The sequence below is a fragment of the Rhinopithecus roxellana genome, chromosome 13, assembly GCF_007565055.1.
Source record: "Rhinopithecus roxellana isolate Shanxi Qingling chromosome 13, ASM756505v1, whole genome shotgun sequence".
NCBI classification, from domain to species: Eukaryota; Metazoa; Chordata; class Mammalia; order Primates; family Cercopithecidae; genus Rhinopithecus; species Rhinopithecus roxellana.
The window spans coordinates 51,493,526-51,518,841 of record NC_044561.1 but is presented as its reverse complement, the minus strand read 5'-3'; the positions used below and the strand labels follow the sequence as shown (position 1 = coordinate 51,518,841).

Below are 25,316 nucleotides of genomic sequence, written 5' to 3'. Positions count from 1 at the left end.
GACCAAGTTTCATGCTTGTCACCCAGGCTGGAATACAGTGGTGAGATCTTGGTTCACTGCAACCTCTGCCTCCCAGGTTCAAGTGATTCTCCTGCCTCAGCCTCCCGAGTAGCTGGGATTATAGGCGTGTGCCACCACGTGTGGCTAATTTTTGTATTTTTAGTAGAGGTGGGGTTTCACCATGTTGGCCAGGCTGCTCTCGAACCCCTGACCTCAGGTGATCCGCCCGCCTCGGCCTCCCAAAGTGCTGGGATTGCAGGTGTGAGCCGCCGTGCCCGGCCTACTGTGCTTTATACAGTACTCTTGTGGTTCAGAACTGCGGACCTGAGGCTGTTTCTGGATATACCTTTCACAAATGCCAGGGATCATAAAGATTAGCAGTAGTATCGCCAAGGCTGTAAATATGATAGAAAAGCCAACTGAATCAACGTCTATAATGGTTTGCAAAACAGCGATTATCCCAACTTCATCATAACTTCCATATTTATTAGTTGGCACTCCACTCTGAGTTCTCCTTCTCCTATGGATGAGTTTTATTTTTCAGTATTAAACAAACTTTTATGAGCATATATTACTGTTATAATGGAGAGGAGATAAGGCGTTTAAGGAAAGAAATCCATGTATGGAGGCTGGGCGTGGTAGCTCATGCCTATAATCCCAGAACTTTGGGAGGGTGAGGCAGGAGGATCACCTGAGGTCAGGAGTCTGAGACCAGACCAGCCAACATGGAGAAACCCTGTCTCTATTAAAAATGCAAAAAATTAGCCGGGCGTAGTGGCGTGTGTCTGTAATCTCGGCTACTTGGGAGACTGAGGCAGGAGAATCGCTTGAACCCAGGAGGTGGAAGTTTTGGTAAGCTGAGACCGTGCCACTGCACTCTAGCCTGGGTGACGGAGTGAGATTCCATCCAACCCCCCACCCCCCCAAAAAAAGAAAAAAAGAAAGAAATATCCATGTATGGAGATAGCTTCCTTTTTTTTTAAATTTTTTTGAGACAGGGTCTCTCTCTGTTGCCAGGCTGAAGTCCAGTGGCACGATCACAGCTCACTGCAGCCTCAACCTCCCAGGCTCAAGGGATCCTCAGCCTCCTGAGTAGCTGGGAATGTAGGTGTAGCTACCACATTAGGCTAATTTTTGTATTTTTGTAGAGATGAGGTCTCACTATGTTACCCAGATTGGTCTCGAACTCCTGAGCTTAAGCAATCTGCCTGCCTCAGCCTCCCAAAGTGCTGGGATTACAAGTGTGTGCCACCGTGTCTGGCAGGAGATAGATTTCTTATTCCACTTATGTTTCACAGTGAGGTCCACATACATCTGCATACAGCGTGGAGGGTGAGGGGTGCAGCTGTCAGTTCCACAATCAATTGCTCAAGCATTACACAAGAATCTTCATGAGAAAACCTGGGCCCCAGGTCTGACTGAACTCTCCAGAGACAGCGAGCGGGGAAGTAAGACTTGAGAACAAGTGCAAAGCTAACCTCAGATTCTGTCCAACGTCTCTTGCCTATCTGCTATCTGATATCCCCCAAAGGAGGACAGCACTGCTGGGGTAATATCATTTGGCTGAACCTCTTTCATATACAAACCTGCAGGTCTTTTAGATCCTTCTTGTTTTCCAGGTTGGGAGTTCTTGTTACAAAGTCATTCAGCATGCTGTTGGGAGACAGTCAGCTTCAGATTAAAAATGCTGCAGAAATAAAATATGTGCCAAAAGAAAATATTACACAATGACAATGTGGTGACATGATACCTGAGAAGCAGAAAATACCCAGGTGGGGCTAGATTCAACTGTACAGACTCCTTCAATACTCCCAACAGTGAAGAAAAGTTCTCTTGCAAGGCTGGTACTGGAAGCCTGTTTTTTTTAAAGATAGGAAAAACACTTAACCATGAACAAGGCAAAATACAACATTTATTTACAAGCACATTTAAGATCCTGATGGTTGGAAAGCAAAGGGTAAACAGCACACCCCACCGACCTTTTTCTTTTTAAAAAATTACAATATATACAAGCTAAACTTTGGTATTCTGGCAAGCACTTGGAGTTTGGGAACCTGAAATCCTACTGCTGGCAGGTGAGATACTACAGCAGTAGAATTTGGGAACCTGAAATCCTACTGCTGCCTGGTTTCCTTGTCTATAAAATAAAAGCCTTAAACTAGATGATCAACTTTGATCTCTCAGGCCTTTCCTTTTTTTTTAAGACAGAGTCTTGCTCTGTCGCCCAGGCTGGAGTGCAGTGGCATAATCTCGGCTCACTGTAACCTCTGCCCCACCAAGTTCAAGTGATTCTCATTCTTCAGCCTCCCGAGCTGGGATTACAGGCACTTGTGTGCCACCACACAAGGCTAATTTTTTGTAGTTTTAGTAGAGATGGGGTTTCATCACGTTGGCCAGGCTGGTCTTGAACTCCTGGACTCAGGTAAATCCACTTGCCTCAGCCTCCCAAAGTGCTGGGATTACAGGCGTGAGCCACTGTGCCTGGTTGATCTCTCAGGCCTTTCTAGAGCTGATATTCTGCTTCCCTAAAGTGGCTGGTAACAGAGCATCACCTGTCAGAAGGCTGCAAAGCATTAGGTCCCGGGACACTCACCAGGAAACTGGCCTACCCCACTCTGTAGCTCTCAGAATGAGGATTCTGAGATGACTGCTCCAAAGCGAGACAGCACAGCTCAGGAAATGAAAGCTCAGACTGCAGTCAGAGTGTCCCAGGTCCAAGTCCTGGTTCTCCAACTTACTACCTACTGTGTGACCTAGGTGGTTCCTCCTCGGCAAAAGGAGGATGACCAAATCTAACCTGCAGCTGCTGGGAAAGCTCGGCTATCCCTTAGGCCCCTACAGTCAACATTCGCCAGCAACATAACATATATTAGCTGTCATCGGAGGGAAGTGATCAGCTCATCTTTAATTCCTGGAGGAAAGAACGACAATGATGCTCACGGGGGAAGTGGTCTGAATTTAACCCCACCCTGGTCATCTACCAGGAGGCCTCGATTTACCGTCCTGCAACTTCAGAATGTGGTGAGTGGGAATAACCACGGAATGTTAACTGTGTGAATCAAGGAGCCTGTGCCTGGTTGTCGGAGTTATTTATGGTGAGACTCCTGATGGCTATGTAGGGATACTGAGGTTTCCCTGAGAAGTGGTCTATACCTCCCTCAACCCCCCGCCCCCTTTTTTTTTTGAGATAGAGTCTCATTCTGTCCCCCAGACTGCAGTACAGTGGCGTGATCTCAGCTCACATCAACCTCTGCCTCCTGGGTTCAAGTCATTCACCTGCCTCAGCTTCCTGAGTAGCTGGGACTACAGGCACGACACCACCAAGCCCCGGCTAATTTTTTTTTGTGGTTTTAGTAGATATGGGGTTTTACCACACTGGCCAGGCTGCTCTCAAACTCCTGGCCTCAAGTGACCCACCCACTTCAGTCTCCCAAAGTGCCGTGATTATAGGCATGAGCCACCACACCCAGCCCCCTCACCCTCATTTACAGCAACACAGAGCTGCGCCTGGGATGCGGCCATTGTAAGATCTGAATGAGGTCCAGTAAAGCTTATTTTTCATCCATGGGGAAAAACCTGGGGAATCCTCTTTAATGCTGTTAGCTAAGATACCTAATATCTATATTAACTTAGCAAATCAAAGCAGAAACTTCTCTGCATCAAACACGGGAAGGCACACTGAGAACGTCACCAGAAAGAATCATTTCTCCTTTTTTTTTTTAGACAGAGCTTTGCTGTGTCACCCAGGCTGGAGAGCAGTGGTGCGGTCTCGGCTCACTGCAACCTCCACCTCCTGGGTTCATGCAATTCTCTTGCCTCAGCCTCCTGAGTAGCTGGGATTACAGGTGCGTGCCACCATGCCCAACTAATTTTTGTATTTTTAGTAGAAACGGGGTTTCACCATGTTGGCTAGGCTGGTCTCAAACTCCTGGCCTCAAGTGATTGGCCTGCCTCGGCCTCCCAAAGTGTTGGGATTGCAGGCGTGAGCCACCGTGCCCTGCCCATTTCTCCTTTTTCTAAAAGAGGTCTTGAACACTTCCCTATCTGTGTTTTTTTTCTTTTTCTGTATCAATTTAATGCAAATCTGAGCCTTTTAAAGTTTAATAGGCCTCACATAAAGTTTTGCTCATTTAAAGTGTTCGAGATACAGTGCACAGATTTTAAGATGTTAACTTTTTGGAGAAGGAAAAGTATAGATCAATATCTCGGGAAGAAATTATGACAACTTTAAGATATTTTCTGAACTATGGCTCTCTAGTAGTCTAGAAATAAAACCAGAGATATTATGCATGCTCACTGCCATAGTATCTGTATTTAAGGAAGTTTTTGGAGGATGGGAGACTGTATTACCTTTGGAGAAAAGCATAGCAAAATTGCAACACAGGAATGTCCACTAGGGGCGATTTCTGAAAATGAAAGTAAAATCAATTACTCCAAGTTGGTAGGAAATAAGGCTAAAAAGAATTCAGATACAAAGCTGAAACAGATCTATAGCCTAACAAAGCAAAGGTTTTCGACTAAAGAATCTTTCAGATAGAACAACAGACGTGATAGTGCCCATCATGAACAATTAAAATGTGTCCTAGGAGCCCCCAAATCATTCGCGCCCCCTTAGACTTCTACAGTGATCTCCCACCCTGTGTATCCCTTTTCCATTCCAGGCATCAGGAAGCATTTAGGGAAAATCAGTATTGTAACTGAACTTCCCCAAACAGAGCTAGGGCCAGTGTTGACTCCAATGAATGCATATGATTACCAAGAGACAAGACAAAATTCTAATTCTTCTTTTGCTTCTTTCTCTCTTCTCTTCTCTCCCTCCCTCCCTTTCTCTCTCTCTTTCTGTCTCTCTCTTTGACACAAGAGTCTTGCTCTGTTGTCCAGGTTGGAGTACACTAGTGCAATCTCAGCTCACTGCAACCTCTGCCTCCCGGGTTCAAGCGATCCTCATGCCTCAGCCTCCCAAGTAGAGCCACCGTGCCCAGCCAAAAAATTCTAATTCTTAGTTTAGAAGATTACTTCAAACCCAGCCCAGAGAGTTTCCCCAAAAACGCTGTGGCTGGAACTACTTGGAAACAAGTTCCAAAACACACGTTTCCCCCACTCCTTGCTTGTAAAAAGCTATTTGCAGCTATTAATTAACTAACCACAAAATGTAGTTTTGTTACTTGAACCGCCAAAAACCAATCAGCTAGATAAAATCCAGTTCCTTTATAGCCCAGGAAAGACTAGAAATTGCAGGTATTTGTAGAAATTCAAGTAATGTGAAGGAACACCACCCAAAAACCAACTGTGTTAGTCCTCTTGTGACTGGCTTACTTCATTCAACTTAATGTCTTCAAGGTTCATCCATGTCGCCGGGCGCAGGGGCTCATGCCTATAATCCCAGCACTTTGGGAGGCCAAGGTGGGTGGATCACGAGGTCAGGAGATCGAGACCATCCTGGCCAACACAGTGAAACCCCGTCTCTACTAAAAGTACAACAAATTAGCCGGGTGCAGTGGCAGGCATCTGTACTCCCAGCTACTCGGGAGGCTGAGGCAGGAGAATGGCATGAACCCAGGAGGCAGAGCTTGCAGGCAGTGAGCCAAGATTGCGCCACTGCACTCCAGCCTGGGCAACAGAGCGAGACTCCGTCTCAAAAAAAAAAAAAAAAAGGTTCATCCATGTTAAGGATCTGACATCCATGTTGTAGCACATGTCAGAATTTCATTCCTGTTAAAGCTGAGTACTAACCCACTACATGCACAGATCTCACTTTGTTATCTGCGCACCCACTGATACACACATGGATTGCTTCTGCCTTTTGGCTGCTGTGAATAATGCTGCTATGAACATCGGCACACAAGTATCTGTTCAAGTAAAGCTGTATTTTTTAATAATCCCTTTTCCATTGCACAAATTTTCTTTTTTGTAGACAGGGTCTCACTCTGTCACCCAGGCTGGAGTGCAATGGCTCCATCATAGCTCACTACAACCTCATACTCGTGTGCTCAACTGATCCACCTGCCTCAGCCTCCCACGTAGCTGGGGCTGCAAGTGTGCACTACCACCCCCAGCTAATTTTTTAATTTATTGTAGAGACAGTGTCTCCCTACGTTGCCCAGGCTGGTCTTGAGCTCCTGGACTAATGTGCTAGGATTACAGGCATGAGCCACCATGCCCAGCCCCCTTAATTTTCATTTAGATTATTCTTAAATTTTTGCTAACTGTATGAGTTTAAATTGTTTGACAGAAGGTAATTATTTCAAGATTGAAATAAATCCCTGGTTTTTTATTGTTTCTTTTTTTTATTATTCTTTGTTTTTTTTTGTTTGTTTTTTCTTTTCTTTTTTTTCAGTTTTTTTATTTTTTATTTTTTATTCTTTTTTTTGTTTGAAATCCCTGGTTTTTATTACATTTTTTTAAAAATTTTTTTTGTTTTTGTTTTTGTTTTTGAGGTGGAGTCTCGCTCTGTCACCCAGGCTGGAGTGCAGTGGCCGGATCTCAGCTCACTGCAAGCTCCGCCTCCTGGGTTTACGCCATTCTCCTGCCTCAGCCTCCCAAGTAGCTGGGACTACAGGCGCCCGCCACCTCGCCCGGCTAGTTTTTGTATTTTTAGTAGAGACGGGGTTTCACCATGTTAGCCAGGATGGTCTCGATCTCCTGACCTCGTGATCCGCCCGTCTCAGCCTCCCAAAGTGCTGGGATTACAGGCTTGAGCCACCGCGCCCGGCCTGTTTTTATTAAATTAAGAGCAAAACAGCTCTGCTGCTTTCAATGATGAAGTCTGCTTTGGTAAAAACAAAAACAGAGGACTCTAAGGGAATGCAAATATTAAACCACACAGCTTGCCCTGTTTTAAATCCACTGTGTATAACTGAAGAAGCTCTCTAGCCGACATGGGCCCTCCAGGCTGCTGTAATGAAATTGAGCAGAAAAATTACAAGGAACTTCTTGGTTCAATGACATCACCCTGAAGGTTTCTGTTTCACAGCAGCCAGATGAAATCTCTTTCTCAGAGTGTCTATCATGACTTATGTTCTCTGACATTTATTTTCTACCTTTATAAAAAATTATGCAGCCAGGCATGGTGGCTCTCGCCTGTAATCCCAGCACTTTGGGAGGCCGAGGCGGGAGGATTGCTTGAGCCTAGGAGTTCCAGACCAGTCTGGGCAACATGGCAAACCCCGTCACTCACTACAAAAAATATAAAAATTAGTCAGGCGTGGTGGTGTGCACGTGTGGTCTCAGCTACTTGGGAAGATCACTTGAGCCTGGGGAGGTCGAGGCTATGGTGAGCTGTGATTGTGCCACTGCACTGCAGCCTGGGTGACAAAGTGAGACTTCATCTCAAAAAAACAAAACAAAACCAAACAAAACCAAAAATTAGCCAGGAGTGGTGGCATGCACCTGCACTCCCAGCTGCTCGGGAGGCTGAGGCACAAGAATCACTTGAGCCCAGGAGGTGGAGGTTGCAGTGAGTTGAGATCACACCACTGCACTCCAGCCTGGGTGACAGAGTGAGACTCTGTCTCAAAACAAACAAACAAACAAACAAACAAACAAAAAAAAAACAACGCAAATTTTAATTTGCCCTTGACAAAGACTCTCTCCTTGAGCTGACTCTAGCTAGGCTCCTTTGAGCCCTCTGCTTGACAAATAGTTCTGTCCACTCCCACACCAAGGGACTTGAGCAAACAACACCAGCATGGATCCCTAGGATGGGGACACCAGTCCTCTTCAAACACCTGCCCAAGAAAGCTCAAGGTTGCCAAAGAATTTACTGTTTGTTCCTGCCAACACCTGCAGAGAGGGCCCTGACCTCCCTTTCTCAGAGCATTTTAAGTTTACAATGACAAATACTTTCTCTGTCCCTTTGAGATGTGTATGTGTCTCCCACAGCCTAGGAATGTGTTTCTCAAGGACCTGGGAGCCATCCCTTTGAAATAGAATCAATGAGAAAGACAGAGTCTTGATCTCCCAGCCTCTGTGGGGGGGTAGGAACCTCATTTGGATAAGCCCCAGTTAGCAAACCCAGATGGCCTAATCACATCTATGGACTGAGCAGCCTCCCTGCCTGCCCTTTTGTAATTTTCTACTTCTCCAACTCTCTTTAAACCCCTGCTCCTTCCCCTCCCTCCTCCCTCATCCTTTCCCAGTCATCTCCACACAGATCTACACTGAACCTAACACTTTCCCTTACCGCAGTGGTTACTGAATCACACCTTTCACTAGAGCCTGGTTTTGTTCATCTTTGACATCTTTACAGCTGCAAGTTCCTGGAGGCAGGTGCCCTTTCCCCTTTCTAAAGATTTTATTCCATTTAGTGCCCAGACGGCGTGTACCAGGCAGTGTCCTCAGCAGCAGGGTACAAGGATGACAGCCCCTGACCTCAGGCAGTTCCCACCTTAAAAAAGGAGCACCAAATCTTCATAGGTCTCCCCCAAAGCACAGCAAACAGCACCTCCACTTCACTACCCCAAGCAGTCCCACTCACTCTTGTTACCTATCTTTCCCTCCCAAACACAATTTCTAAGGAAGTAGAGTTATGACGAATGCTACCCACTCATCTACAGAAGCCCAGAGGATTCCCCAGGATCCTCACCTCATCACCCCCTTTGACTTGGGGTGGCCTCTTCACCACCTCCTTCACCAGGTGCAGCAACGTGTCAGTCTGCAGGGTGCTGAGTGCACACACCAAGTCGACAAGGGTCAGCTGGGATGCACTCGCCGCTGGGATAATCTGCCAAGAAAAAAAAAAATTCCTTGAAAGCTTAAATAAGGATGATGTACAAAAAGTATTCTATAGTAGCCGTCCCTGGAGAAATCAATCTGCTTTCATCTCTTTTTTTTTTTTTTTTTTGAGATAGAGTCTTGCTCTGTCACCCAGGCTGGAGTGCAGTGGCGTGATCTCGGCTCACTGCAACCTCTGTCTCCCAGGTTTAAGCGATTCTCCTGCCTCAGCCTCCTGAGTAGCTGGGATTGCAGGTGCCCACCAACATGCCTGGCTAATTTTTGTATTTTTAGTAGAGACAGGGTTTCGCCATGTTGCCAGGCTGGTCTCAAACTCCTGATCTCAGGTGATCTGCCCGCCTGGGTCTCCCAAAGTGCTGGGATTACAGGTGTGAGCCACCACGCCCAGTCTGTTTTAATCTCTTAAACAAACATTTCCTATTGAACTAAGTAAAGTCTCCACCCATGGGAACAACATAATTTGATACAAATTAGGAATAAAAAGTGCAGTCCCTGATGGGGCTGTAATAGTGGTATGTTTGAATTTAGTAGAAAGCATTTTAGAAACATACATACTAAATTTGAAGGAAACAAGCAGTGGAATCAAAAATACGAAGACAGGAAGGAAAAACAGATAAACCAGCCTCCCATTTGCTGGCCTTGGAAGGAAAGCCCTGGTATGGGAGGCATATTTTTGATGACATAAGTCTGCACACCCAGGTCACGGGCATTTGGAAGAAAAACAACTAGCGCCAGGCTCCTCACCAGGGAAGGAGCCTACAGGCGCTCAGGAGGGTGGCATCGGACACCGACCACTGACTCTTCCTCAGAGAACAGGCGCCCATGTCAGCCACAGAGGCTGAGCACTGGGGGAGTGTCCAGGAGGTGCAGCAGCAGACCCTGAGCAGGGGATGGAGCAGGGGTGGGAGGGAACAAAGGAAGAGGACTGAGGTTGAAAAAGGTAGGCCAACCCCTGCAGGACTTCATGGTGGACCAGTCAAGTGGATCAAGAATGGGCAAAATGCAAACTGAAATTAATCTTTGGGCTCACGCCTGTGATCCCAGCACCTTGGGAGGCCAAGGTGGGCGGATCACAACGTCAGGAGTACGAGACCAGCTTGGCCAACATGGTGAAACCCTGTCTCTACTAAAAAATACAAAAATTAGCTGGGCATGGTGGTGGGCACCTACCATTCCAGTTACTTGGGAGGCTGAGGCAGGAGAATCACTTGAACCCAGGAGGTGGAGGTTGCAGCAAGCCAAGATCGCACCACTGCACTCCAGCCTGGGTGACAAGAGAGAGACTCCACCTCAAATCAATCAATAAATGAAATAAGATAAAATGATTAAATCAACTCAATAGTTTCCCATGCTGGCCTCCAATGTCACCTTTGATTCCACGTGATTGTGTGGTATTTCTTTGTCACAGTAAGTTTAACCGCTCCTCTAACTTTTTAAACTTTACCTTCATCTTACTGTGACGCTGGGCTTTCTTTCTGCTCCACACTGCTGCAACAGCTGCTGTCAACTGAACCCCGAGATGGGCCGTCAACGGGTTTAAGAAGTCTAAAATTTTTTGTCTTATGGTCTAGAAAATAGGAAAAAAAAAAGTTACTGCGGGGTAATATTGGGGCTACGGCATCCTAGACATTGAACCAGCACCTGCTGTCCATTCCCGAGATCAAGGACCCTGCCATGTTCGTGCCCAATGCTGTGCTGAGGTGCTTCCCTGACAGGTGGATCCCAGCAAAGGGAGGAATCAGAACCCTTTCTGGAAGGAGTTGGATGTGTGATGGTGGCGTGTCATGCCGAGGGGAAGGAGCAGTGAGCGGCCAAGGTGGAGAGATGGATGGCCAGCTCGACTGGCCAGGTGGGGAGACGGACGGCCAGCTTGACTGGCCAGGTGGGGAGAGGGACGGCCAGCTTGACTGGCCAGGTGGAGAGACGGATGGCAGCTTGATTGGCCAGGTGGAAAGAGCGATGGCCAACTCGATTGGCCAGGAGCATCTCAGGAGATGATGAGTTTCACCCTTGCTGCTGTGAACACAGACAGCAGGGGTCTTGCAGGAAGGCCGGCAAGGCTTTGCAGCACTGTTTCCATCTGGAAATCCCACAGCCTCAGTTTGACTCCATCAGCTGTGGAAGGGCTTATATTCATTAGGAAAGTTCTTGCTCAATTTCCAGAAATAAGCACCATTTAACTAATTTTATCATGTAATCAATTTAATTAAACCTGTAACATGGTCCTGATGTCACTCACCACCTTCCGCTTTGCTACTTACGAATTTCTCTGTGTTCCTGCCACGTTCCTCGCTCTGTGAATCCTGCTGCTCTCCCAGCCTGAAATGCCCACCCTAGTTAAATCCTCTCCTGGGGCCTCAGCTAAGTCACGCTGCCTCAGGAACCCTAGACCAGGCCAGGGCTCCTGTTCACACATTCTCAGGAAACCCTGCGTTTCTCTGAAGCCTTGCTCACATCGTTATTACACTGCCAGTTAATGTCTGCCACAGCCAGGGGGCAGGGACTTCATCTCTCTTGTCCCCTGGTAAAGCAAGAGAGCCTGGTGCTTGGCAGCAGGCACAAAACGTCTTGTCGAAGGGACGGATTTACCCAGCGCTTCCTGTGTCAACTGCCCATGTTTATTTCACATTAGATATAACAAAGCCAGCATGGAGCTGTCCCCTCCTTTCCACCATGGTTTCCGCTCTAGAGGGACTAATGGGGGATCCCGCTCCTTGGCCCTGAGTTCCTCAGGGAGGGCTAAGACTTAAGTGCCTAATGAGCATTAGCCTTTATTGTAATTACTCTTTCCATCAACCCATGAGGATAGGATGCTAGCCACAGCCTGGTTTAACAGAAGAGGAAATGGAGGCTCAGAGAGGCTGAGTGCTACAGGAAGCTCCTCTAAAAAAGGTTTAGAAAATCTTTTTTTCCTGAGTGAGAAAAAAGGTTTAGAAAATCCTTTTTTTCTGAGTGAGAAAAAAGGTTTTCTGAATCTTTTTAAGAGCAGGTTCTTGTAGAAGCTTGAAATACAGAATTCCCTTCTAGAGCACCCTTGGAATCGACAGAATGTCTGGAGGCCACCTGTGCACCATGGTACCTAAATGCAGGATGGCGAGGCTCATCCCTGAGGCCACAGATGGCACCTGGGGGCACTCAACTGATGTCAGATGTGGCAGATAATTCTGAGACACCACACACAGTAACACAGATGGTGAGCGACTGAGTCCTGCGCCTACAGCCTTCTGAGGCAGACATTGAAAATGGAAGAAGACTAAACTATAATATAAATATTCATGGTTGTGCATTTTTGGTTTAAGAACTGAAAGGCACCCTGACATTCCACACTGATGGGGTCATGTTTGACAGGCACCACTAAAAGCAGAACAGAGATGAGCTGTCCAGCAGAAATGCTTTAGAGACTCGAGACTTGGGTCTCTAAATCATTTAGAGGTGAGGACCTAGGTACCCCCGCCTTGAACCACTGGAGACTATTTTTTTTGAGACAGGGTCTCACTGTCGCCCAGGCTGGAGTGCACTGGCATGATCTCAGCTCACTTCAACCTCCATCTCCTGGGCTCAAGCAATCCTCTTGCCTCGGCCTCCTGAGCAGCTGGGACTACAGGTGCCTGCCACCATATCCAGCTAATTTTTGTATTTTTTGTAGAGATAGGGTTTTGCCATGTTGGCCAGGCTGGTCTCGAACTCCTGAGCTCAAGCAATCCACCCATCTTGGCCTCCTAAAGTGCTGGAATTACAAGCATGAGCCACCGTGCCTAGCTCTAGAGATTTTATTTATTAATCATTATTATTATTTTTGAGATGGGGTTTTGCTCTGTTGCCCAGGCTGGAGTGCAGTGGTGTGATCTTGGCTCACCAGGTTCCAGTGATTCTCCTGCCTCGGCCTCCTGAGTAGCTGGGATTACAGACACGTGCTAGTGCACATGGCTAATTTTTGTATTTTTAGTAGAGACAGGGTTTCACCATGTTGGCCAGGCTGTTCTTGAACTCCCGACCTCAGGTGATCCATCCACCTGGGCCTCCCAAAGTGCTGGGATTATAGGTGTGAGCCACTGTGCCCAGCCAAGACTTTATTTTTAACTACAAAATAAGGTGAATGGAAAATTAGAAGAAAACAGGCTGAAACCACTTGGACTCCTCCATTTCAGGTATAGGAAACTTACTGATAACAAACGAACTAGAGATTTCTACTTCTGACCTCTGACCTGGGTTTCATTGAGCACATCTGTTTATTATGCACACTTTCCTATACATATTTATTTTGGGTGGAACAATACAAGACCAAGTAATTGACAGAACTGCAGAGACATCCTCTTACTTTGGTGGTTTTAAAGTAAACGGAAGAGGATCCCTTTGTGGCCCCTAGGAGATCGACAGGTCTCTTTTGAGTCTCCTCCTTTCTGAGAACATTCCAGAGAAGGGCCATGGTGTTAACAGTTCGAGGCAGCTCTTCCAAGATGGCATTTCTGGCATTCCTCAAGTTGGCAGGATCACCTGCGGCCATGGTCTAAAAATTAAAATGAATACATGAGCCCAGCTTTGTCTATGGAATGGTTTTTCTTCCCACGAGGGCAGCAGTGCTGGCGGGATTAAGTCTGTGCTGTTGCACTCTCGTCTAAGCAACTCATATGTATGGTGGTCTGGGACCAATAAGCTTCCCTGTGCATTTCAACCCATGGTTCTCTTTCACAGAGACAGCTGTGAGTCTGATGTTCCACATTAGGAACTTTTCAACCACTCAACCAAAGTGTTAGATGTATTCTAAGACTTAATCCCAGACAGGGTAGAATAACCAACAGCTAAAACGTCTGCCAACTCAGATTTCACGAACGCTATGACAGAAAATAAAAAATATGTGGAAAAAGATGACTATAAGCCTAAAATCAAACAAGTGGCTTATATGTTATCTCATAGGCTACTGATGGAACAATGGGCAAAGGACTGGCACAGGGATTGCCAGCAGGAAGAAAACTCTGTTTGCATGGCTGACATACATACATTACTTATACACATGAATTTGTGTTAATTATATACACACATTTGCATACACACTTGCATTGCTAACACACATGCATTTGCATACATATGTACATGACTTGTGTAATATTTGCATATGCATTTGCATTACTTCCATATGCACATTAGTTATATACATTACATACATATGTTACTTATTTGAAACAGTCATAAACCAAAAACAAAACAATACATGAAAATTGCCTTGAACTCAGGGAAAAAAAAATTTACCTTTTTGTTTTGGTTGGCTTGTTCCAAAAGACAAAAATGACTAATGGTTGTCAGACCTTCTAAAAGGGTGAGTGGATAATCTGGAGAAATATTTTCCCTCTTGGAGGTTGTGCTGTGGTGAAGAAAAGAGAAATTGGTTTGAGAACTTTTAAAGAATGAGGCCATAAGGGTTTCTAATCCTACATATAAACACAGGAACTAGGGAGAGATCACCATCTCAAATAAACTGGAGCTCTTGTCATGGAATATCATTATAATAATGTTAACCATCCTTTGTGCGATTTTACATTCATATAGTCACTTTGGAAAAATAGTTTCAACGTTTTAGAATTTCTGTGATGACTCACATTTTTATTTCTGTTTTGCAAAAACAGTAGAGAGCAGCTGACATGCCCTGCAACACTGAGCTAGACTGGATACCTGTATGGATTTAAAATAAAGGATCAGGGCTGGGCACAGTGGCTCACTCTAGTGCCTCAGCACTTTGGGAGGCCAAGGCAGGTGGATTGCCTGAGCTCAGGAGTTCAAGACCAGCCTGGGCAACACGGTGGAACCCCATCTCTACTAAAATACAAAAAATTAGCCAGGTGTGGCAGCAGGCGCCTGTACTCCCAGCTACTTGGGAGGCTGAGACAGGAGAATTGTTTGAACCCGGGAGGCAGAGGTTGCAGTAAGCTGAGATCACGCCACTGCACTCCAGCCTGGGTGACAGAGACTCCGTCTCAAATATAACATGACATAACATAACATAACATAGCATAACATAACATAAAACAACACAAAATAAAACAAAGGATCAGAACATCTAGTTGCTTGCTACCCTTCTTGACAATGCTAAACAGGCTTCTCGGTGGGATGAAATTATCCTCCAATCGACATCTGTGGCAAAACAGTCATTCGTTATAAAAACCATCACTAAAGCAATAAACATGTCACAAAGAGCACAACGCACCTGACAGAGAGCTTCACAGATTCGCTTTCATACTGCTTGACCAAGTCATCCAAGTTTTTGCAAATCTGGACAACAAAGGGTGTCACTGTCCAGCCCAGGGACTTTCCAAAGTAGGGCAAGGAATGCGTGACCAAGCTCACCCAGGCGGGATGCATGCCGTAGCCGTAGGCGGGCTGCAGACCCCTCACCACCGCGGAGACCAGCAGCCCCTGGGAGGTGAGGGGGTGGGGCTGCACGTACTGCAAGGCGCTGATGGCCTGCTGGAAGTTCAGGGCTCTCTGCCACTCCCGGGACAGGTCGGGCTGGTTTTCCCCCTCCTCGTGGGCCCGGCCTAGGTGGTGCTCCAAGACAATCAGCACCTGCAGCAGCTTCAGCAGCTCAATCTGCAGTGGGTGCTCACTCCAGATCTGGTCCTGACCCAAGTTGATGAGACTCTCCTCAAAGAGGCTGTCCTCCGGCAGGGCCCTGCCGTGGTGGGCAGTGGCCAGCCCGTAGCGCTTCTGGCTCGTGTACATGGACGCCGACAGGGAGAGCAGGACAAACTCCTGAACTTTGCACCTCTGCAGCAAGCTGTGGATGAATTCCACGTTCTTCCCTTCCGAAGACTTGGCCACCGAGACCAGCTGCATCATGATCCTGATCAAAACCTCGACACTTTTGACCTGCACGTCCCGGTTGCCGAGAATGTCTCGGTGCGTGACCTTCAAATAGCAGGGGTAGTAGGAGCGCAGGAAGCTCAGGCAGAGGTAGGTGAGCAGCTCCAGGAGCAGAGAGTGGGGGCACACATTGGGGGCCTGGGTCTGGAGCTTTCCGTAGAAACTCTGGCCAATGAGGGCCTCCTGGTGGCGAGCCAGGAGGTTGGAGATGAGGTTGAGGTGCGCGGTGGAGCTGGTGTCCATGCTAGTCCTGGACACGGCCTCGATGAACTCCTTAGGGTTGGTTTTGAGCACAGCCTCCAGCACCGAGAAGGCATAGAGGACCCGCCGAGAGTCGTAGGGCTGCAGGTAGAGCAGGATGTGCTTGAACAAGGCCTCGACGGCCTCCTGCCTTTCCCGCTGCTGCTTCAGCAGCCTGGACGTAGTGAGGGCCTGGAGCTCCAAGTCGGCCTCCTCATCGCTGGAGAATGACTCAGAAGCCTGCGTCTTGTCCGAGTCCACCCGTACCAGGCTTAACTTGGCCCCAGCCTTTAAGCTTTCTGATTGGAAGGCCGCCAGCAGGGCCGAGCGCTTGGGGTATGCCCTGCCCCCCATGGGGATGGGCGCACAGCAGTTCTCTTCATTGCTCAGCTCCTGCGGGTCGTGGGAAGGGGAGGAGAAGGAGGACGTGTTCTCGCTGTCCGTGTGGCCGGAGCTCGTGTCTGCGGACTCAGTGTGCTCGCTGCTGTCTGGGGCGCTGTGGGCTGTCCTGTCCGGAAGCTCCACGTAGTAGGGCAGCTCTTCCTCGCTCAGCACACCTTGTGGCGGGTACTTCTCGGGCTCCTTCTCCACTTCGGCCCAAATAGCTTCACGGTCCACTGTGGTGAACTGGCTCAGAGGCAGGTGCTCTTCAGAGCCGCTCTCCTGAGGCTCGGGCCCTGCATGTGCGTCTCTGAAAGAGGTTTTCTTCCTGTTAAACCAACGGTGCCAGTCATCTGAAAATGACAAGATGACAAATGACTTTAGAACAGAAGGCTCAGCTGTGACACATTAGCTGTAGGGCGGTCTTTGTCTTAAAGCCAGACAGAAAGATTAATCTTCCTAAAACTCTCACATGAACCACCACCAGAGTCTGGGTTATACTACAGACAGAAGCAGACAAAGGAAGGTGGATAGGTTTTACAGAACGTTCAAGGATGGGATCCTTTAGTTACATTGTTTTTGTTTTTTTTTGTATTTTTAGTAGAGATGGGGTTTCACTGTGTTAGCCAGGATGGTCTCGATCTCCTGACCTCGTGATCCACCCGTCTCGGCCTCCCAAAGTGCTGGGATTACAGGCTCGAGCCACTGCGCCCGGCCGTTACATTGTTATAGTAAACTTAAGTATCATAACTCTTTGGGGGCAGCAATTTTTAAAAATACGTATTATTTTTTCCTAGGAATTCCCTTTCAAGAAATGTATCCTAGCAGGGCATGGTGGCTCACACCTGTAATCCCAGCAACTGGGAGGCCAAGGCAGGTGGATCACCTGAGGTCAGGAGTTTGAGACCAGCCTGGCCAAAATGGTGAAACCCTATCTCCACTAAAAATACAAAAGGTTAGCTGGGCGTGGTGGTGGTCCCCTGTAATCCCAGCTACTCAGGAGGCTGAGGCAGGAGAATCGTTTGAACCTAGGAGGCAGAGGTTGCAGTGAGCTGAAATTGTGCCAGTGAACTCCAGCCTGGGCAACAAGAGCAAAACTCCATCTCAAAAAACAAAAAAAACAGAAATGTATCCTGCAGAAATGTCAGCAGAAGACTTTCAAAGCCATAAGGATGTGGATATTCACTAAAATGTCATGTGTGTATAAAGACAAACTGGAGGCTGGGCGTGGTGGTGCGGTGGCTCATGCCTATAATCCCAGCACTTTGGGAGCCTAGGCGGGCAGATCACTGGAGGTCAGGAGTTTGAGACCAGCCTGGCTAACATGGAGAAACCCCATCTACTAAAAATACAAAAATTAGCTGGACGTGGTGGTGCGTGCCTGTAGTCCCAGCGTGGGAGGCTAACACAGGAGAATCACTTGAACCTGAACGACAGAAGTTGAGGTGAGCTGAAATCACACCACTACACTCCAGACTGGGCAAGACTCTGTCTCAAAAGAGCGAGACTCTGTCTCAAAAAAAAAAAAGAAAGAAAAAATCAAGCCAGGTACAGTGGATTATGCCTGTAATCCCAATACTGTGGGAGGTCAAGGTAGGAGGATTGTTTGGGAGGCCAAGGTAGGAGGATTGCTTGAGCCCAAGAGTTCCAAACCAGCCTGGGCAACATGGAAAAACACAACCTCTACAAAAAATTTAAAAGTTATCTAGGTATGGTGACACACACTGGTAGTCCCAGCTACTCGGGAGGCTGAGGCTGGAGGGTCTCTTGAGCCCAGGAGTTTGAGACTGCAGTGAGCTATGATGCAGAGTGCAGTGAGTCACTGCACTCCAGCTTGGGCAACCGAGTGAGACCCCTGTCTCTAGAAAGAAAGGAAAAAAAATCAAGCAGCAAAAGAGTATTGTATAGAATGAGCCCAATTAGGAGAGAATATGTATAACACACAGCCACTAGGAAAGTCTGGAAGACTACCTACCAAACCATGAACAATCCCTAGTTCTATCAACTAGCATTACAAAGGGCTTCCATTTAGGTTTTTATGTCCTCATTATTTCCATTTTAAAAATAAGCATGTTACTACTGCTATAATCAGAAAACATATGACACTTTTAAATATTCAAGTCTCTTTTAGGAGAAGTCAAATAGGCCACTGACCACTGCCTATTTTTTTAAAAAAAGAAGTGAGTCAAAAGTCTTTGATATTGCTAAACAGTTTTAATAAGCAGTGTTCAATAAATCCATGCCATAAATTGGGCATGGAGGCTCATACCTGTAATTCCAGCACTTTGGGAGGCTGAGGTGGGCGGATCACTTGAGGCCAGGAGTTTGAGACCAGTCTGGCCAACATGGTGAAACCCCATCTCAACTAAAAATACAAAAAATAACTGAGTGTGGAGGCACGTGCCTGTAATCCCAGCTACTCAGGAGGCTGAGGCAGGAGAGTGGCTTGAACCCGGGAGGCAGAGGTTGCAATGAACCAAGATTGCGCCACTGCACTTCAGCCTGGGTCACAGAGCGAGATTTTATCTCAAAAAAAAAAAAAAAAAAAAAAAAAAATCTGTCATTCTCATAAGGTTTTTAGGATGATCAAACAAGATAAAGGCACACAAAAGAGCTTTAAAAAAATCTATGTCATGGATATTAAGCAAGATCAAAAATGAAAGAATATCAGAAATTGATGAGCTGCTTGAAGTGCATAGCAGTATTTTAAAAATAGATTTCTACAGGATTACAGAAGTAGGGTAGGGTAAGCAGGACACTTATTTTTTTCAGAGAAAGAAAATGGCAGAGCAAAGATGTTCTCTCCTACTTGGAGGTGGCAGACTATTTCTGTGGTCAGCAGGAAACAGATTAGAGGAAGCAGCAAGGTAGTGCTGGGAGACTTTTAAAGACCAAGGAAGACTAGGCGCAGTGGCTCACACCTGTAATTCCAGCACTTCGGGAGGCCGAGGCAGGCGGAACACTTGAGCTCAGGAGTTCAAGACCAGCCTAGCCAACATGGCAAAACCCCCCTCTCTCCTAAAAATACAAAAATTAAGGCTGGGCGTGGTAACTCACGCCTGTAATCCCAGCGCTTTGGGAGGTTGAGGCAGACGGATCACCTGAGGTCAGGAGTTCAAGACCCAAGCTGGCTAACATGGTGAAACCCCGTTTCTACTAAAAATACAAAAAGTTAGCTGGCTGTGGTGGCCAGCGCCTGTAATCCCAGCTACTCAGGATGCTGAGGCAGGAGAATTGCTTGAACCTGGGAGGCAGAGATTGCAGTGACTTGGGATCACGCCACTGCACTCCAGCCTGGGCGACAGAGTGAGACTGTTCTTCTTCTTCTTCAAAAAATAAATAATAATAATAATAATAATAATAATAATAATAATAATAAAGCCCAAGGAACTATGGAGATAGAGCTTTCCTCTTAAAATAGAAAAGAAATACTAAAAAATGTAGCTGCCATGAATAGTAGCCAAACTTTCAAGAAGGTTCTTTGTTTACACTTCAGTTTTACTTTCTTACAATGTGGAACAATAAACTTTGATAGGGCCTATTTGATAGGGCAGCCAGCTTTTCCCCTAAAGGAAAACCAGAGGTTAGAGGTTTAGGCCAGGAGCCTTATAAAGACAGGAAGCCATTTAATATACCTCTGCGTACTTAGCTGATGGGCTGCTTTTCTCTGTAAGATAAGATTGAGATAGCCAGGCGAGGTGGCTCATGTCTGTAATCTCAGCAATTTAGGAGGCCGAGGCGGGCAGATCATTGGGGGTCAGGAGTTCGAGACCAGCTTGACCAACATGGTGAAACCCTGTCTCTACTAAAAATACAAAAAAAAAAAAAAAAAAATTAGCCGGGCATGGTGGTACATGCCTGTAATCCCAGCTACTCAGGAGGCTGAAGCAGGAGAATCACTTGAACCCAGGAGGTGGAGGCTGCAGTGAGCTGAGATCCTGCCACCGCACTCCAGCTTGGGTGACAGAGTGAGACTCTGTCTCACACACACACAAAAAGATTGAGATAAATACAGGATATTTATAACCCAGCAAGCTTGTTGTGGGAAACTGAGGACTAGAGAGACTGATATGGGAAAACAGGAGGATGTTTATTTTATGCTATGCACTGGCTCAGTGGATTCACATCCAAAAAACTGAGCATTGAACAGAGTGGCAGGGTTTTTATAAGCAGGCTTACAGAAGCAAAACAAAAGTAGTTAATCATATGACAGGTCATGTAATCTATAGCATAACTGATGACTTGGCATAACTTGTGGCCTTGCATAGCTGGTGGCCTTGTAGCTGCGTCGAAAGAAAAAACAAAAACTGGCTAAATACAGACATTTGTCCTTTCTTTTCTACTACACCCCTTGTTCTGGAGTTGGGGTGTCTGGAGTCTATTCCTTTGGTTTCAACTTCTCGAACAGCGTTAGCTTATAACTATCCTTGAAGTGAGCTTGCTAGGCAGAGGAAAACTTGCTATTCTTTTCTTTTCTTTCTTTTCTTCTTCTTTTTTTTTTTTTTTTTGAGATGGAGTCTCACTCTGTGGCCCAGGCTGGAGTGCAGTGGTGCGATCTCAGCTCACTGCAACCTCTGCCTCCCGGGTTCATGCCATTCTCCTGCCTCAGCCTCCTGAGTAGTTGGAATTACAGGCACCGACCACCACGCCCAGCTTAGTTTTTGTATTTTTAGTAAAGACGGGGTTTCACCGTGTTAGCCAGGACGGTCACAGTCACGGTCACAGGCCTGACCCCGTGATCCACCCACCTTGGCTTCCCAAAGTGCCAGGATTACAGGGGTGAGCCACCGCCTGGCCCTTCTTTACTTTTTAACCCTTGTTTTGCCACATTCTGGGCCTTGGCTTTTACTTCTTAGACTAGGGCACTACAACCTTCTTATAGCTTGTCTGTTACTTTTCTTGGAGTGAATGAATGCAGTACTTATTATTGTTATTATTTTTAAATTTCTGCCTCAAGCTAAACAAACTCACTCAAAGTTTGCAAACCATCCCTTAGAAAATTGTGCAGTCATTAAATACAGCTATTGTAGGAAGTAATGTTAGTTCATAAAATGCATTCAGTATTAATCATTGCAGTTTAATTGACTCATCAGGCTTAGTTTTTCTTTTCTTTCCTAATTTCTACCTATGTTCTTTTACATTTGTGTTAAAGATGCCTCTGGAAGTTCTCTGAACTGAAAGGTTTATTTCTTCTTCATTTCTGATAATCTGACTAACAGGATTTTATAGTCTAAAAGAATCTTAGAGCACAGAGAGAAAATAAACTACTTACCTTGTAGTTGAAGGTTCACAAATAAAAGTTATTTTATTTATTTATTTATTTATTTATTTATTTATTTATTTATGAATGACAGAGTCTCTCTCTGTCACCCAGGCTGGAGTGCAGTGGTGCCATCTCAGCTCACTGCAATCTCTACCTCCCGGGTTCAGGAGATTCTCCTGCCTCAGCCTCCCAAGTAGCTGGGATTACAGGCATGCACCACCACGCCCAGCTAATTTTTGTATTTTTAGTAGAGACAGGGTTTCACCATGTTGACCAGGCTGGTCTTGAACTCCTGACCTCCGGTGATCCACCTGCCTCAGTCTCCCAAAGTGCTGGGATTACAGTTGTGAGCCACTATGCCTGGCCAATTTTCCTTAATAACAAAATAATCTGGTTTTTCAGTGAAAACAGCAAACCCACTCACTAATAGTTCTAAGTGCTAGATCACTGGGTCCTTAAATTGTCAAAGTCCTCACAATTTACAAAGCACCATTTGCTTCTAATAAAACTACCTAGTGAGCCTCAGTCCCTCAACTATCACTACTGAGGTCCAGTCCCCCGACCCGTTCCTCCCTCACCCTCGGGTCCCATGCAGGCTGCTCACCGGCCAAGTTCTCCTGCTTGAGGCAGTGGATGGAGGTTCTCTGGGTTTTTGGCTGCAGCAGGAGCAGGAGCACGGGTTCGAGGATGCGAGCCACGTCCCCGAGGGAGAGCGCACGCACCAGCCAGCCCTGGGCTGCTGCGCTGATGGCGCCATCCGTGCAGGCCAGGCTGTCCAGCACGACGAACAAGGACCTGCGGTGGGAAACACACCAGTGAGTCTGCTCGCAGCCACCCCTATGTGCCAGGCACCATGGCGGACACTGGGCATAGGGCATCACCCAACACAGGGCCCCCAGGAGCTTCACCCAAGCTGGACTTCCAGACCCAAGTGGATGAGGACAAGGGGGACTCCACTTGGGTTTCATGTTGGAATCACCAGTGGGAGCATTTAAAATCCCAATGCTCAGGCCTAACCCCAAATGGGTTATATATCTGAGTCCGGGCCTGGGCCCCAGGCATCAGAATCAGCTGGCGTCTCTAAGGCTGAGTGCCTGGCCTCATGCCTCGAGTTTCAGAGGCACTCGGGAAAAACAATGTGGAGTAGCATGGGCTGCAATCAAGTTCCCCTCTTCAGCATGAGTCAGTGACGGGACAAGCACACACACCAATTGTGGTCACTCCCCCAGGGGAGGTTTAGGCCATCTGACCTCCCTGCAAAGTCCCCTCGTAGGGGCATGTTGTAAAAGCTGCACAGGTGATTCTGGGGTATGCCAGGATTCCTCACATCCCAAACAAATTAAGAAAATTCCTAACGTGTTCACATGTGTCTGGCCGAAATTCACTTGTTTATGGGAACCACTGGCTGTGCTTGGGGGGGGTCATGAGCAGGGGTCAGGTGTTCTTTTTTTGAGATGGAGTTTCGCTCTTGTCACCCAGGTGGAGTGGAGTGGCGCAGTCTTGGCTCACTGCAACCTCCACCTCCTGGGTTCAAGCGATTCTCCCGCCTCAGCCTCCCAAGCAGCTGGGATTACAGGTGCCCACCCCCATGCCCGGCTAATTTTTATATATTTAGTAGAGATGGGGTTTCACCATGTTGGCCAGGCTGGTCTTGAACTCCTGGCCTCAAGTGATCCACCTGCCTTGGCCTCCCAAAGTACTGGAATTACAGGCATGAGCCACTGTGCCCGGCCATAGGGGTCATGTTTTCAACTGCATGCGCCTCTCCCTCCCCAGCCCCACATGTTGGGCAGGAACCTCTGTGGAGTTTCCTTGAGAGTTAACGGTAGATCATAACGAAGACCGCCTTACCTGTCAAAGGAGCGATTGTGAGATGTTACTCGACTGCCTTGGATCTCTCTTGTCAGGTGCCAGATCACGGAAAATCTAAACAGAGCTTCCAGCCTTGTACCCTTGATGAGGAAATAAATGGGAGTGAGGAACTTGGTTTCATAACTGACCGCTGTCTTCAGTCACCATAAACCCCATTTAAACAACAGATCAAAGTCTTCAGCAGAACTGACAGTAACCACAGCAAAGATGCTGCATTCTCCTTTGACTGATTTGGCCAGAAGGAAAAAGAGAACCTGTGTCCTCTCTCTCTGATTGTTCACTTTAACACAGCAGCACACTCAGAGCTCAGTATTGGAGTCCAGGGTCACCCCTGTGGTCTGTAGCCAAAGGAAAACACAAAGGAGCGTGGCTTCCTTGCAAGTGTCAGCCCCAAGTGTCTTAAAGAACGAGGACACACAACAGACTGTAAAGGAGATCCAGGACAATAAATTCTCAATAAAATATATATTTTTAAAACATTGGTTTATTATTTTTTATTTTTTATTTTTTGAGACGGAGTCTCGCTCTATCACCCAAGCCAGAGTGCAGTGGAGCGATTTCTGCTCACTGCAACCTCTGCCTCCCAGATTCAAGTGATTCCTCAGCCTCCCGAGTAGTTGGGATTACAGGCGTGTGCCACCACACCCGGCTAATTTTGTATTTTTAGTAGAGATAGGGTTTCACCATGTTGCCCAGGCTGGTCTCGAACTCCTGACCTTAGGGGATCTGCCTGCCTCAGCCTCCCAAAGTGCTGGAATTACAGGCGTGAGTCACCACACCTGGCCTTATTTATTTATTTATTTTTGGTAGAGATGGATCTCACTCTGTTGCCCAGGCTGGAGTGCAGTGGTGCGAACTCAGCTCACTGCAACCTCCACCTCCCAGATTCGAGTGATTCTCCTGCCTCAGCCTCCAGAGTAGCTGGGATTACAGGCATGTGCCACCATGCCCGGCTAATTTTATATTTTTAGTAGAGACAGGGTTTCACCATGTTACTCAGGCTGGTCTCGAACTCCTGACCTCAGGTGATCCGCCTGCCTCAGACCCCCAAAGTGCTAGAATTACAGGCGTGAATCACCGTGCCTGGCCTTATTTATTTGTGGTTGCCCAGGCAGGTCTTGAACTCCCGGCCTCAATTTCTCCCACCTCAGCCTCCCAAAATGCTGGGATTACAGGAGTGAGCCACCATAGTGAGCCACCACGTCCTGCTTCAGTAAGTTCTTCCAGGGACAGTCAATTCCCTACAACTGCCTATTTCACCAACACCTGCAGAAGCCATGCAAATCCTTACAGCAAGTTTGGGCAGGTTTCCCTGGTGAGCCTTAATATGGTCACAAACCACATTTTCAGGGCTGTAAAAAGAATGGCTCAAGCTTCCAGTGGCCTTCCAGTATTGAAATCCTGGAACACCTCTGCTTATTTTATTAATCATGATGTCCACTCAGCCCCAGAAAGACTTCGACTGGATGGATGTCAGTCAGCCAAGCGCATGTACAACAAGGGCCTGTGTGCTGCAGGATGGAGGTGGCGGCCAGAAAGTCTCACCTTGTCAGGGTCCAGGAGGGCGTGGCAAATGATGTCCTCGCAGATGTTGGCAGTCGGGGCCAGGCAGTGCAGCCGGTAGAACAATTCTACACAGGTGACGTGATGCTCCCGGGTCTCTTTGTTCAGCTGATTCCAAAGCACACGAGCCACCCTCTGGGACAAGGAAAAGGCAGGTGGTGGGGAACCATGTCAACACAGGCAGCATCCGCTCACATCCTCCTCACTCAGTCCCAGCCCCGACATACTGGCTCTCACCTATATTTGCCATGTGAGAATCCTCCATGCCCAGAGACACATCATCATCAAATAAAGCAAGAAACCCACCAAAGGCCGGGTGCGGTGGCTCATGCCTGTAAGCCCAGCATTTTGGGATCCGAGGTGGGTGGATCACCTGAGGACAGGAGTTCAGGACCAGCCTGGTCAACAT

The 25,316-nt window shown here is 47.1% G+C and overlaps 1 protein-coding gene across 2 annotated transcripts in view; it reads right to left on the bottom strand.

The window, feature by feature from the left end:
- Positions 1 to 25,316, bottom strand: part of DOP1B (DOP1 leucine zipper like protein B) — a 124,047-nt gene that overhangs the window by 20,773 nt on the left and 77,958 nt on the right. For both annotated transcript variants that reach the window (XR_004052763.1, XM_030915409.1), the window contains exons 16-26: positions 24,890 to 25,042; positions 23,324 to 23,424; positions 22,077 to 22,267; positions 14,933 to 16,562; positions 13,981 to 14,092; positions 13,052 to 13,240; positions 10,178 to 10,300; positions 8,585 to 8,722; positions 4,351 to 4,406; positions 1,751 to 1,855; positions 1,587 to 1,653 (exon numbers count right to left, since the gene is read on the bottom strand). Coding sequence is in view for 1 of the 2 variants with exons in the window: in XM_030915409.1 (XP_030771269.1) it covers positions 1,587 to 1,653; positions 1,751 to 1,855; positions 4,351 to 4,406; positions 8,585 to 8,722; positions 10,178 to 10,300; positions 13,052 to 13,240; positions 13,981 to 14,092; positions 14,933 to 16,562; positions 22,077 to 22,267; positions 23,324 to 23,424; positions 24,890 to 25,042 (2,865 nt within the window). In the remaining variant the exon portion in view is untranslated. The remainder of the gene's footprint in view (positions 1 to 1,586; positions 1,654 to 1,750; positions 1,856 to 4,350; positions 4,407 to 8,584; positions 8,723 to 10,177; positions 10,301 to 13,051; positions 13,241 to 13,980; positions 14,093 to 14,932; positions 16,563 to 22,076; positions 22,268 to 23,323; positions 23,425 to 24,889; positions 25,043 to 25,316) is intronic.